Source organism: Pseudophryne corroboree, chromosome 6, assembly GCF_028390025.1.
Source record: "Pseudophryne corroboree isolate aPseCor3 chromosome 6, aPseCor3.hap2, whole genome shotgun sequence".
NCBI classification, from domain to species: Eukaryota; Metazoa; Chordata; class Amphibia; order Anura; family Myobatrachidae; genus Pseudophryne; species Pseudophryne corroboree.
This window is the reverse complement of record NC_086449.1, coordinates 553,974,402-553,989,627: the sequence shown is the minus strand read 5'-3', so window position 1 is coordinate 553,989,627 and position 15,226 is coordinate 553,974,402. Positions and strand designations below refer to the sequence as shown.

The 15,226-nt window shown below is 43.8% G+C and overlaps 1 protein-coding gene across 4 annotated transcripts in view; it reads left to right on the top strand.

The window, feature by feature from the left end:
* Positions 1 to 15,226, top strand: part of PPM1H (protein phosphatase, Mg2+/Mn2+ dependent 1H) — a 334,697-nt gene that overhangs the window by 247,036 nt on the left and 72,435 nt on the right. For all 4 annotated transcript variants that reach the window (XM_063927727.1, XM_063927728.1, XM_063927730.1 and 1 more), the window contains one exon: positions 2,178 to 2,296. In XM_063927727.1, coding sequence (XP_063783797.1) covers positions 2,178 to 2,296 — 119 coding nt within the window. The remainder of the gene's footprint in view (positions 1 to 2,177; positions 2,297 to 15,226) is intronic.

Below are 15,226 nucleotides of genomic sequence, written 5' to 3'. Positions count from 1 at the left end.
GTGGGGGGGTTTTGTACATAAGTATAGCTTACCATTAGTGCTATCTAGGTTGGAACCATCCGTCTGTGATATTCCTCCAGTTCCTGCTCCGTGTTACATTGATTTCAGTTGTACTGTATGCGCATCTCCATTAAGATGTGGACTGTTCACTCCGCTCAGCTTCCTGCTGACTTGGTAACAAGGTTCTCCATTGCCTTGCATAGGCTTCTGCAGACACAAGTGTTTTTAAACATGAACATGAGCAGGACATGATTTACCTAAAGCAGGGGCGTATCTAGCTATTGGCCAGGATGCCACTCGCCAGGGGCGCCGGCCAAGGAGGGGGTGTCGCCACCCGTGGCCATGGACGGATTACTGCTCAGCACTACTCACCATCCACCACCCGCATTGCCCGCCTGTAAGGTATAATAGTAGTACTCTGCCCGGCTTCTTCTCTGCCAGAAGCACTCCTACTAATATACGTTGATTACAATGGGCAGCGTTGCACATGTCACTCCTCCGTAGGCTCTGCCCCTCTCCCCGTCTCCTGACGTGTCTACAGGGACTTCCGCCATGCACAGGAGGGACTTCCCATAGGACAGTGTGATGGCTTACCTTGACACTCCAGCTGTTGTTGAACTACACATCCCAGCATGGCCTGCAACAGTTTTGCTATTTGGCCTTGCTAAAACTGATGCAGGGCATGCTGGGATGTGTAGTTCAACAACAGCTGGAGTGTCAGGGTTAGCCATCACTGCCATAGGAGCACAGGAGCCGTTTGCAGCTAGGATTGAGCCACATTGATATGGGGGCACAGGGAATATGAGCTGGGTCCCCTTTCTCTCTTATGGGGCTGCAGTCCAGACCAGTTTTACTTCTTCCTCTTTCTCCCTGTCACTCCCCTCCTCTGTTCTTCCAATGGCCAGATCATTTAGAAAGTAATAAAGGCAATAAGACGTTTCCCATTTGTGCCACTTTCTCTCTCTACATCTGTGCCTTTTCCGCACTCCATAATCTGTTCTCTTGCCTCCTTCCATTATCAGTGCATCTGCCCCCACTTCTTTATCTGTGCCTCTTCCACCTACACATCTCCATTATCTATACTTGTGCCCCCCTTTATGATATATGCATCTGCCACCCCTTCATTATATGTAACTCTGCCCCTTCTACAGTTATCTGTGCCTCTGCCCCCCTCACCTTATGTCCCCTATCTCCATCTGTCTCTAACCCTCCTCTTACCAGTGCCTCAAACCTCCCCCCCCCCCCCCCAAATTGGTGACAGGTTACTGGTGATCATGGACAGGCTGCTGCTGATCATGAACGTGGTGTCCTGCAGTGCCACTGAAAAGGTTTGGTCCCTCTGAGTGCAATGCCACAGTATATAATATACACACTAGTATAATGGCTGGCCCCATTCATGTCTCTGCCCCTTCATCACGAATCTCCAATACTTACCTCATTCACGGCATTCCAGACGTGAGTAAGGGGACTACTGTGTCGTGTAATGTGAGTAAGGGGCACTTCAATGCTGTATAATGTGAGTAACATGGACTACTGTGTGGAGTAATTCAGAATAGCGGGGACTACTGTGTGGTGTAATATGAATAAGGTTGCACTACTGTGTTGCGTAATTTGAATTGGTACTAATGTGTGGACGCGCCCTATCTCCATGAGGCCACACTACTTTATTTTTGGCGTCGCACCATGCTTATTTAAAATATAAGGGGGTGTGCCAGTCCCTTACTTTGCCGGGGGCGCTCCGACCCCTAGATACACCCCTAACCTAAAGAAACACACATGGTACAGAGCTATAAAGGCGTGGCTCATTTTTGATTAAAAGTAATTTATTTAAAATTTGTGTTTATGTTTTATTTATGTGAATTGTTACTAAATGCAGCTTTACAAACCCATCCTAATTAGCGGTGCAATTAATCCAGGATGTGCTTTGCAATTTCACTTTAACCCAGAAACTTGTAGCAACATGCAAATTTGAATCCTCCTTATTCCCCATAATTTTTGAAAGATGTCACTTTTCCGGGAACTAAACTGACATTAGATTGAGCATTTACGCACCACTGCTTAGTGGAATATGCAAAATATGGCTCACATTCAGTTTAACGCATCCCAGATCTTTATAATGTATAATAAATATTCTATATTCTAAGTTCCTATGTTTCTGTTTTTTTATTGTCTTTCAGGCTTTCTTACAGCCCCACCTGCTCGGAAATGAGTTTACACATTTAGAATTTCCAAGGAGAGTGCAACGCAAGGAGCTGGGCAAGATGATGCTGTACAGGGACTTTAATATGACTGGCTGGTGAGACATTTTGTATTGTATCTCTTATACGAGGAGCCATGTAATCAGCATTTGCTATTTGTCTGTAAGATGATTTTCCCATTAGGTAGTCTAGCAGGTTTAGAACACAGAAAAAAATATTTCTTGATAGAGCCCCTAGGAAAATGACTTGAAGAACATTGTGTGGTCCTGAGAAAAAAATATAAGGAGCTTCCCAACCGCCCAAAGACAATATGAAAAAGCTTCTCCCAGCACCTAATTCTAATAATAAACTTATTCAAGGTAGATAAACCCTGGACCAGTCGTGAGACAGGATTTGAGAACATTTTGAGCAAGGACATATTTTATCCTATAGTAAGTAAAACATTGTATTTGTTCTGCCTGAGGAAACAGATATATTCCTTGAAAAGCAAAAAACTGGATACATTTTACTTTCATCTTGGACTTTTAAGTTTTAGGCTTTATTTTTAATTGTATGCTTATTTTTTTTTTTTAATCGGACCTTTGGTATTGCTCATTCTATCATACATAAGTGTAATTTTTTTTATAATTTTTCAGATATCTTAAGCTCATTAAAGGATAAAATATGTTCTTAATCAGGAGTGCATAAATCTATGACAAAGTACTTCTATCATGTTATACTTTTGCAAAAATAAAGAAAATTATAGTTTGAACCCAGCGATGAAGTTTGGACACTAATTTAACTCACTTAATCTATGTGATTATTTCATTGTTCCCAATTGGTTCAGGACCTTTCCACCTTTAAAAAGGTGTTTATTGAACTTTAGGATTGCTCCAGAAAAACTTTTCTTATCAATTTTAGTAGGTTGGTTAAAGCTGAGTTGCAATAAAAAATATTCTTTTAATAAGCAACATAAACCATATTGTCACAAATTTTATAGAATTTGTTTTATCACATTGTGTTCCATATACAGTATTCTATCTTGCATGCCTAATGCTCACTTAACTTTCTAAGGTGGACCTAGCCATAATGGGACCTTGTTTTACTTAACATTAATATTTGTTTTAGTGTGAGATACACTATAAAACAGAAATAATGCCTTTTATCTACCAACAAGCTACAAGGCACTGGAAGCAATTCATGCCACGGCTTGGTGTAAATACCTCCTAATAAGTATTGAACCAATTGGTGAAAGTCCATTGCTATACATTGCATTTTAATTAACATAAAACACCATAAAAAACTGTAATTATTCAGATGTTTCTGTAGTAAGCATTCACTTTTGTGCATCAAGAGTATGTTTCCCCTTTTAAACTAAACAATCATTTAGACTTCTTCAACAAAAATATAATTTTGTAATCGTAAGCCACATTTGCCCTCCTCCTCTCTCCATCTCTGCTACTATAAATCTAGCTACTACTTCAGTTCACCTCCTACCTAGCCTTACCTCCCTAGTTCAGAGGATAAAGTTCTGCTTATGATGCTCTCCAAAGACTTATACTCCTGGCCCCCTAACATACCAGAAGGTATAACATTGTGCTCAAAATAAAATCTATTTGTCCCAATATTCAACTATTAAATCCTCTTTGACCTATCACATATGGAATGACTGAATATTAGGTGACACAACAAATTCAGATATTTTTTCTTATTGTGTCCTGCATACAATGACCTATTGTTTGATCTTATTACCCAATATAGCTTAGTTGTGGCGTATGTAGTACCCGAATCAATAAATGGTTTGTTGGCATGCGTGTGATTCACCTTGCCCTACTAAAGGAAACCTGTGTTTATAAATGGAATGCTAATCTATAAACAATCTAAGGATTCAGCTAACTTCCTGTTTCAGTGTTTCCAATCTTTTGTATATTATTATGTAGCATTCAGCATGGATTGCAGAACTGCGATTTCAGCGCTCGCCGCTGTGTACACGTGCGAGTACTTACTGGGATCACAGTCCAAATCCCAGCGGGAACAGGGAGTCCATGCAGCATTTTGTAGGCATCAACGTGCTGTTTGGGGAGCGCAGTCCAGACAACGGTGTGTCCGGACTGTTTGTGGGGCGGTAGCGGTGGCTGCATGACATCACACGCAGCTGCTGTGACCCGAATCATGGCTGCCCAGCGACTGCCTTCTGCCCCTTTTTACCGTTATTGGCCGATAACACGTGGGATCTGTGATAACATCACATGCCCATGTGTTCAGGTCCGATAACGAGTCTCCAAGGCTGGTCATCGAGAGATTCTATACCACATGCCTGAGGCGATAAGTGCCGTCTTACGGGGGCTAATAGGACAACCCCGCCAGAATCATTTAGCTGCGATAACTCACCGCAGCCAATAGGATATCTGCCTACGGCTGTTTTAAATATTAATACCTATATCACAGCATTGTTGCATTTCTTGGTGAACGCTAGAAATACTTATTTCATTTAAGAGGAATGATAATACAGGTTGAGTATCCCTTATCCAAAATGCTTGGGACCAGAGGTGTTTTGGATATCGGATTTTACCGTATTTTGGAATAATTGCATACCATAAGGAGATATCATGGTGATGGGACCTAAATCTAAGCACAGAATGCTTTTATGTTACATATACACCTTATACACACAGCCTGAAGGTATTTTTAGACAATATTTTTTATAACTTCGTGCATTAAACAAAGCGTGTCTACATTCACACAATTCATTTATGTTTTATATACACCTTATACACACAGCCTGGGGGTCATTTAATACAATATTTTTAATAACTGTGTGTATTCAACAAAGTTTGTGTACATTGAGCCATCAAAAAACAAAGGTTTTACTATCTCACTCTCACTCAAAAAAGTCCGTATTTCGGAATATTTGGATATGGGATACTCAACCTGTAATATATAAGATCCTCTTTCAAGATTGGCTCAAGGTTGCTCTCAATATTTGTGTGTGTGTGTGTGTGTGTGTGTGTGTGTGTGTGTGTGTGTCTTTTTGAATATGACATAGAATACTAGTCTGGTATACAGTATTAATACTAGGTATAGTAATAGTTTTCTGTATCTTTATCCTATATAATTAAAGGCTAATGCTGCTCTTCACCTCTGTGGGGGGGAAGTCAAGTGTGTTGCATGCCAGCAGCCAGTAGATGGCACCCGACACTGCAATTCAAGTGTTCACACAGCTGTTAGCGCTGACATTACTGTTATGTTGTTCTGTCATTTTGACGTGCAGGTAACTAGTTGCTATATAATAGTTTAACAGTGTAAACCCCAGGGCTTAAAGTGGTCCTGGAGAGGTGGTGGAACTCATTTACTCTGCCACCTACCCCCCCCCCCTTCCCCCTCCCATTAAGCGGAGTCAGGGCCAGTGCTAGTGGTTTCGTCAAACAGCCCACCCCCGTAAACTATAAATTAGTGCCCTATTTCATGCCCAAACTTTATAAAGGGTCAATGATCTCACAAAGAAGCAGCGTGGTCACACAATAGAACCCCTAATTCAAATTACACCACACAGTATCACAATCTTATTCACATTACACCTCATGTAGTGCCCCTGATTCACATTAATGCCCCTTATTATGGTTACATCACTCAGTAGTGCCCTTTATTCGCATTGTGCTACACAATGGTAACCTTTATACAAGTTATACCACACAGTAGTGCCCCTTATATACATGCCTGCAGTAGTGCCCATTATACACAACTCATACAGTAGTAGTGCCCCTTACACATAATGCCTACAGTTGTAGTGCCCTTTACACATAATGACCACAGCAGTGCTGCTTATACACATAATGCCCACAGAAATGCCGCTTATACACAATATGCCCACAGTACTAGTGCCGCTTATATACAGAATTCCCACAGTAGTAGTGCCTCTTACACATAATGCCCACAATGTGACAGGGGAGGGGATCAGTGCTGTCCAACAGACACACCAAGTGTGAGTACCAGGAGGGGTGGTCTGTAGATGGAGAAGGACAATGGAGCCATCAGAACCTGGGGAAGGGGGAGATGGCTGCATCTCATCAGTAACACTAGCATAACCTGCATCATCGATTAACGTAAGTGATGGGATGGGCTTTTCTGTTGGAATTACTGTGCAGGGAAATGGAGGTGGTGGAACTAGTTCCCCCTACCATTATAGGTGGTGGAACTCAGTTCCACCTTGGAACTCAGTTCCACTTTAACCTCTGGTAAACCCTAATTATACTGGTTATATAACCAAACTTGACAATATCAAGTCAAATCACTGACACACTTGTTTAATCGTGCAGGAAAAAGGGCAAAATTGAAGTATGTAAGATAGGGGGTCATTCCGAGTTGATCGCACTTAACAACTTTTTGCTGCTCCTGCGATCAACTAGACGCCGCCTATGGGGGAGTGTATTTTAGCATAGCAAGGCTGCGATCGCTTGTGCAGCCCTGCTATGCTAAAAAAAAGTTTGAGTGAAACAAGACCAGCCCTGCAGTTACTTACCCTGTGCGATGGATCCAGCGATGAAGGTCCCGGAATTGACGTCATACATCCGCCCAAACACCTGGACACGCCTGCGTTCGCTGCTCCACTCCCACAAAATGGTCAGCTGACGCCCCGAACGCCTTCCGCCTGTCACTCTTTTTGCTTTCTTCGTTATTCTTGTCGTTGCCCAGCGACTACAACGATGCGTGTGCGCATTGCGTCCGGCACACATGCGCAGAACCGACCCGTTCGCACCGTTGCGAAGAACCGCAGCGTGCGAACGGGTCGGAATGACCCTCATAGTATCCTCATTGGTCAATATATAATAAGAGATCTTCATAATTCCAATTTAATATAACCTTGTAGTTACGCAGACAGGTAATGGTCTCTAATTTAGGGATAGATACTTAATTTGATCATCAACCTCAATCCACCATTATAGCATATGTCCTCTACTTACAAAGCTGGTTCATTGTACCAGTACAATTTTGTTACAATACTCTACAGCTGCAACTTTTTCCACAATCAATGCAAATTTGTAACACTATGATGCTGTTTAGCAACCATAACCAGTCCAAGAATTGTTATGTAATACAGCTTTAAGCTGGCTACACACTGGGACAACGGACATTCGGTCCAACATCGGCACGAATGCCCATCAACCCAGATCACCCATACACGCTACAGCAAAGTTAATGAAGGACGGAACGATCATGTTCTGTTCTTCATTAGCATAAACAAGGAACTAGCGATATTGCTAGATTTGATGTGCAGCATATCAAACCTAACGATATTGCTAGCAATCGCAGGAGCGTGCATATCGGGCATGCACACTGCCCGATATGCTCCGTTTTGAACGCTGTGCCGTCTGATCCAGTGGATGGGAGTGGAATATTGCTCAATGTGTACCTAGCTTTATACACAATTGTTTTGTACACACACCCTTGGATATTTCCCCCTCATTATATTTTTTATTATGTGATATGATAATACAGGTTAAGTTTTAATTCTACACTAAAATTCTTATGACTATAAAGAGCCCCCAATCTCTTCTCCATTTGTATTATGTCATATACCTGACTCTGGGAAGCACCAGCAACCCACTAAATGAAAGCAATTCTCCATTAGCGGCAAAGAAAACTTTTGAAGTTGGTTATTAAACATTTCAAATTCCCCCATACCCATTCTCAACCATTCTGGGCTGACTTGAGTAAGGGGGGAGTATCTAGTGCAGACTCCATTCCTTTGCTTTTTATACTTATTGCAGATAAGCAAGTGGGTAAACGGGGATAATGTGTGACCTAGTGATGAGAGATTCCTTTCCCTCCTCAGGCAATCAGGCACAAAAAGAGGTGAAGATTTTAGTGGGATATATTCCGTCAAGATTCGGCAAAGATATATTTCGGCAGAGAGAGAGGTATGGGTAAGGCATATGTCTAGAAGGAAGTGAATTGAGGCTGGAGGGAGCAGAACATATCAGGGAACACAATGCGGAGAGATTAACAGTAAACAGAAAATAGTGGGGGTATAGCAGTAGAGAACACCAAGGCCATGGGACAGGATAGGAGCTGTTGTTGATCAAAACAGTAATAAAAAATGGGTTAGCATATTACAATTGAGAGAGCAATAAGTATGTGACAAATGAGGCATAGAGGCAGCATTAAGTGTAGAGCAATAAGGCGTGACTGGGAGTAAGGGGTCTATTTACTAAGCCTTGGATGGAGATAAAGTCGCTGGAGATAAAGTACCAGCCAATCAGCTCCTAACTGTCATTTTTCAAACCCAGCCTGTGACTTGTCAGTTAGAAGCTGATTGGCTGGTACTTTATCTCCAGCGACTTTATCTCCATCCAAGGCTTAGTAAATAGACCCCTAAGAGAGATACTGTCAGTGTGTCAGTGCAGTTCTAGAGAGATACAGTATAGTGACTGCACAGAGATACATAAGGGGATGGTGAGAGGAACAGTTTATAGGGAAGTAAGAGAAATGGAAAATGTAAATTAAGCAGATTTTTATTTTAATGTCAAGACCTATTTTAATGAACTGTATGGAGAATAACACATATTTCAACTAATGATATGCATATTCAACTAATAATATGAATATTCATAAATAGCTTTGCATCCCTATTGTAAAACTATACCTTTGTAAGTGGTTTTATTTATACTGAATAGATGGGCACCGGGAAGGTTTACCTCTGGGCATGATTCATTTGATTCCATTTCATTAAATAATACTAGTATGCAGAATATATTCTCCTTCAGCTGAGCCTTTGGAGCTCTGCCATGCCGCTAAGCATTAGGGAATTATTCCCTCTTTTAACAAAAAAAGGTCTTTCAGTCTTTGAGGATCTGATTAAAAGAGACTTTACCTTAAATCCATTTCTATTGCTCCGCAGTGACCTTTTTCTTTTATTGTGAGAGTTTCTGGTTCCTCTTTATTGAAACAAAAAAGTGTTTATTATTCATTGTTAGAATTATAAAGCAAGAAGAGGAAAACATATATTAGCCAGCTTTCAGTTGTGATTTACCATTTATATGTATTGAATAGATTGTGGTGGCATTTTTTTAATGTGTTCAATATAAAAAAAAAATTACATGAGCATCAAAATAGAGAAATTCTAATGGGTGCTATAGTGATCCAAATCTTTCACAATCCTTCCAGCAATGAATAGAAAATTTGACTAACAAGACAGGTAGTTAAGTCCCCAATATATGACCTACCTTTCTTGGTTCTTTCCAGTAGTGCATTATAATAAACATAAGCTGGTGATTGCAAGGCCTTCAGAAGGTCACTTTAGCTTGATTTAATGGTGAGTGCTCTTCAGTAAAGTGCATTGCTTGTGGTGTTGAATCTTCCAGTCTTTAGTTGAAGCCTATTTAAAAAAAACAAAAAAAACCAAAAAACTGATGTTTAGAGACTAAAGGGGGGTGCTCACGGGAGAGATGTGTGCTGAGTGATCTTAACACAGACCGCTCAGCACACATCTCTCACCCCGCTCAGCACAGCGCGATGTGCTGAGCGAGGGGGAAAGCCAATGGGGTGCCGCTCACTTCACACAACGGTGAAGTGAGCGACCCGCTAGATTGAGCCTGCATGCAGGCTCAATCTAGCACCGGCGATAGCCGCATCGCTATCGCTGGAGGGCATACACACAAGATTGCTTAGATTTTAAGCACGGATCTCTCCGTGTGTACCCCCCTTTACTTCGTACAGCATCCTCGCTTCCAACACATTTTTCATTCCTTATGCCAAAGTTTCCCAAACTCTGCCATTGCAGTCGAGTTTTTAAGGATAGCCATGCTTTAGCATAGGTGACTTAATTAGTACCTGAGTGTATTTGATTTAACTATTTGGCCACCTCTGAACCATTTGGATATCCTTAAAACCTGAACTGTAATGGTGGAGAGAAACTCTGACTTATGCGCTCTGTTGGTATTCTGTACAATTCTTTTTTAATTATAGGTTTTACTTTCAGCAGTCCCTTTTCCTAATAAACACATTTGTACATGGTCATTTAATACTCCTAAATGGTGTTATAACCAACATATAAAGTAACCACTTAATTGACTATTGATTTTTTCCCCAAAAAAAGTTAACTTATGTATGTAAACTTATCCAAAAAAAAAAAATTAAATTTTTTTTTTTCTATCTCTAAAAAATCGGTTTTGCAGACATCGTAAAATTTGCCACCATCATAACTTTAATTTTTACAGCCCCGCAGCTACCAGGTAAAGCACATGCTGTCTGACTGGTTGCATCCTTTGTGACCAGATCAGATAAGGCACTTGCCGGTCTGGTCGCATCTGATGTGATCATGCCAGACAAGTGGTTAAGAAGTGTCAGAAAAGCATGGAAGAAAACCGGAAATATAAAGCGTATCAGCAAAAGTTGCAGGAGGTGATGTACAAACCAGTAAATCCTCGGAAGGCAGTCATCCCCTTTTAACTAGTTTTACAATATCCGTTGAGTTTTACAGATGCATACATATGCACCTATCCCTTTTGCACCATATGTTGTAAGATGCGGTGCAATTCCCGTGCTGCATACTATTTCTTCCATTTTACTACTTCCAACTGCTTTTTTTTCTCCGTTATGTGTCTTAGCTCACAAATAGTGTGCTAGTTTTTCATGTCGCAGTGGAATCGGTGTAAAGAACGTGTCTTGTGTAGTTACTGATTTTTTCCCTCTTACGTCCTAGAGGATGCTGGGGACTCCGTAAGGACCATGGGGTATAGACGGGCTCCGCAGTAGACATGGGCACTATAAAGAACTTCAGAATGGTTGTGCACTGGCTCCTCCCTCTATGCCCCTCCTCCAGACCTCAGTTAGATCCTGTGCCCAGAGGAGACTGGGTGCATTACAGGGGAGCTCTCCTGATCTTCTCTGAAAAAGAATTTTGTTAGGTTTTTTATTTTCAGGGAGCACTGCTGGCAACAGGCTCCCTGCATCGTGGGACTGAGGAGAGAGAAGCATACCTACTTAAATGATAGGCTCTGCTTCTTAGGCTACTGGACACCATTAGCTTCAGAGGGTCGGAACGCAGGTCTCACCCTCGCCGTTCGTCCCAGAGCCGCGCCGCCATCCTCCTCGCAGAGCCGGAAGATAGAAGCCGGGTGAGTATAAGAAGAAAGAAGACTTCAAAGGCGGCAGAAGACTTTAGATCATCTCTGAGGTAACGCGCAGCGGTAACGCTGCGCGCCATTGCTCCCACACACAACACACACTGCATGGCACGGATGGGTGCAGGGCGCAGGGGGGTGCCCTGGGCAGCAATAAAAGACCTCTAGGACTGGCTAAAAGGCATATATAAGCTGAGGTGGCAATATATATTAAATACCCCGCCAGCATTAATCAAAATGAGCGGGACCGAAGCGCGCCGCTGAGGGGGCGGAGCTTGATCCCACAGCACTAACCAGCGCCATTTTTCTCCACAGCACATGCAGAGAAGCTGGCTCCCCGGACTCTGCCCTGCTGAACACGGTGACACAGGGCAAAAAAGAGGGGGGGGGGGGCACTTGGAAGGCGCAGTGAGTGTAAAGGTATATACAGATAATCATAAAAGCGCTGTTATCTGGGAATTTTGTTCCAGTGTCAGTTGGCGTTGTGTGTGTGCTGGCATACTCTCTCTCTGTCTCTCCAAAGGGCCTTATTGGGGAACTGTCTCCATATAAATATATCCCTGTGTGTGGCGGGGTGTCGGTACGCGTGTGTCGGCATGTCTGAAGCGGAAGGCTCATCTAAGGAGGAGGTGGAGCAGATGATTGTGGTGTCTCCGTCGGCAACGCCGACACCTGATTGGTTGGACATGTGGAATGTTTTAAATGCAAATGTGACTTTGTTACATAAGAGATTAGACAAAGCACAGGACAGGGTACGGTGGGAGTCCTCGCCCAGGGTGGACAAGGCTTTAACACGCTTATCCAAGAAGGTGGCGCTACCGTCTCCAGACACGGCAGCCCTCAAGGATCCTGCTGATCGCAGACTAGAAACGACTTTAAAATTAATATATACACATACAGGGGCTTTACTCAGGCTGGCGATAGCATCGGCGTGGGTTTGTAGTGCTGTAGCATCTTGGACAGATACCTTGTCCGCTGATTTTGATACCCTAGATAGGGATACCATTTTATTGACCTTAGGTCACATTAAAGACGCAGTCTTATATATGAGAGACGTTGGGCTTCTAGGTTCGAGAGCCAACGCCATGGTCATTTCTGCTAGGCGAACGCTGTGGACCCGCCAATGGACGGGTGATGCTGATTCAAAAGGCATATGGAAGTTTTGCCTTACAAGGGTGAAGTTTTATTTGGGGAAGGTCTCACGGATCTGGTTTCAACAGCTACCGCGGGTAAATCTACCTTTTTGCCTTACGTTCCCCCACAGCAAAAGAAAACACCACAGTATCAAATGCAGTCCTTTCGGTAGCATAAGTACAGAAGAGGTCGGGGATCTTCCTTCCTCGCCAGAGGTAAAGGGAAAGGGAAAAGAATGCCTGCTACGGCTAGTTCCCAGGAGCAGAAGTCCTCCCCGGCTTCTACAAAATCCACGCATGACGCTGGGGCTCCACTGAGGGAGTCTGCGCCGGTGGGGGCACGTCTTCGACTTTTCAGCCACGTCTGGGTTCAGTCGGACGTGGATCCTTGGGGGATGGAAATTATATACCAAGGCTACAAGCTGGAATTCGAAGACGTGCCTCCTCGCCAGTTCTTCAAATCGGCTTTACCAGCTTCTCCCCCAGAGAGGGAGATAGTTTTAGCTGCAATTCAAAAGCTGTGTCAACAGCAAGTGATTATCAAGGTTCCCCTAAATCAACAGGGATAGGGATACTATTCAACCCTGTTTGTGGTCCCGAAACCGGATGGCTCGGTCAGACCCATTCTAAACTTAAAATCCCTGAAACCTGTACTTAAGAAGGTTCAAGTTCAAGATGGAATCGCTCAGGGCGGTTATCGCAAGCCTGGAAGGGGGGGATTTTATGGTGTCACTAGACATAAAGGATGCATACCTTCACATCCCCATATATCCTCCTCATCAGGCATACCTGAGATTCGCTGTACAGACCTGTCATTACCAGTTGCAGACATTGCCGTTTGGGCTTTCCACGGCCCCGAGGGTTTTCACCAAGGTAATGGCGGAAATGATGGTGCTCCTGCGCAGGCAAGGAGTCACAATTATCCCGTACTTGGACGATCTCCTGATAAAAGCGAGATCAAAGGAACACTTGCAGAAAAGCGCGTCGCTCTCCCTGAGAGTGCTGCAACAACATGGCTGGATTCTAAATCTACCAAAGTCACAGTTGGTTCCTACGACTCGGCTGTCGTTCTTAGGCATGATTCTGGACACAGAACAAAAGAGGGGTTTTCTCCCGATGGAAAAAGCCCAGGAACTCCAGAACATGGTCAGAGACCTGTTAAAACCAATGAGAGTGTCAGTACATCAATGCACTCGAGTCCTGGGGGAAATGGTGGCGACCTACAAGGCCATCCCCTTCGGCAGGTTTCATGCGAGGACTTTTCAGTAGGACCTTCTGGACAAGTGGTCCGGGTCCCATCTTCAAATACATCAGAAAATAACCCTGTCCCCCAGGGCCAGGGTGTCTCTCCTGTGGTGGCTGCAGAGTGCTCACCTTCTAGAGGGTCGCAGGTTCGGCATTCAAGACTGGGTTCTGGTGACCACGGACGCGAGCCTCCGAGGATGGGGAGCAGTCACACAGGGAAGGAATTTTCAGGGACTATGGTCAAGCCAAGAGGCTTGTCTACGCATCAACATACTGGAATTAAGGGCCATATACAACTGCCTTCGACAAGCGGAAAATCTTCTTCACGACCTACCGGTTCTGATTCAATCAGACAACGTCACAGCTGTGGCTCATGTAAACCGCCAAGGCGTGACAAGGAGCAGAGTGGCAATGGCGGAAGTCACCAGGATTCTGCGCTGGGCAGAAAATCACTTAACCCCTCTGTCAGCGGTATTCATTCCGGGAGTGGACAACTGGGAAGCAGACTTCCTCAGCAGACACAATCTCCATCCAGGAGAGTGGGGACTTCATCAAGAAGTTTTTGCAGAGATAACAAGTCTTTGGGGACTTCCTCAAATAGACAGACATGATGGCGTCACGCCTCAACAAGAAGCTTCGGAGGTATTGTGCCAGGTCACGGGACCCTCAGGCAGTAGCAGTGGACGCCCTGGTGACACCGTGGGTGTTTCAGTCGGTCTATGTGTTCCCTCCTCTTCCACTCATCTCAAAAATACTGAGAATCATAAGACGAAAAAGAGTGCAAACAATACTCGTTGTTCCAGATTGGCCTCGCAGGGCCTGGTATGCAGAGCTTCAGGAAATGCCCACAGAGAATCCGTGGCCTCTTCCTCACAGAGAGGACCTGTTGCAACAGGGGCCCTGTCTGTTCCAAGACTTACCGCGGTTGTGTTTGACGGCATGGCGGTTGAACGCCGAATCCTAGCTGGTAAAGGCATTCCGGAAGAAGTCATCCCTACTCTGATAAGGGCTAGGAAGGAGGTGACGGCGAAGCATTATCACCGTATCTGGAGAAAGTTTGTATCTTGGTGTGAAGCCAAGAATGCTCCTGCGGAAGATTTCCATCTGGGCCGTTTTCTCCACTTTCTACAGACAGGAGTGGATATGAGCCTAAAATTAGGCTCCATTAAGGTACAGATTTCGGCCCTATCGATTTTCTTTCAGAAGGAATTGGCTTCTCTCCCAGAAGTCCAGACTTTTGTAAAGGGAGTGCTGCACATCCAGCCTCCTTTTGTGCCTCCAGTGGCACCATGGGACCTTAACGTAGTGTTACAGATCCTGAAATCTCACTGGTTTGAGTCTCTTCAAACGGTGGAATTAAAATTTCTCACTTGGAAGGTGGTCATGTTGTTGGCCTTGGCATCTGCAAGGCGGGTGTCTGAATTGGCGGCTTTGTCTCACAAAAGCCCCTATCTGATTTTCCATGTGGATAGAGCAGAATCCTCAATTTTTGCCTAAGGTGGTTTCATTGTTTCATATGAATCAACCTATTGTGGTGCCTGTGGCTACA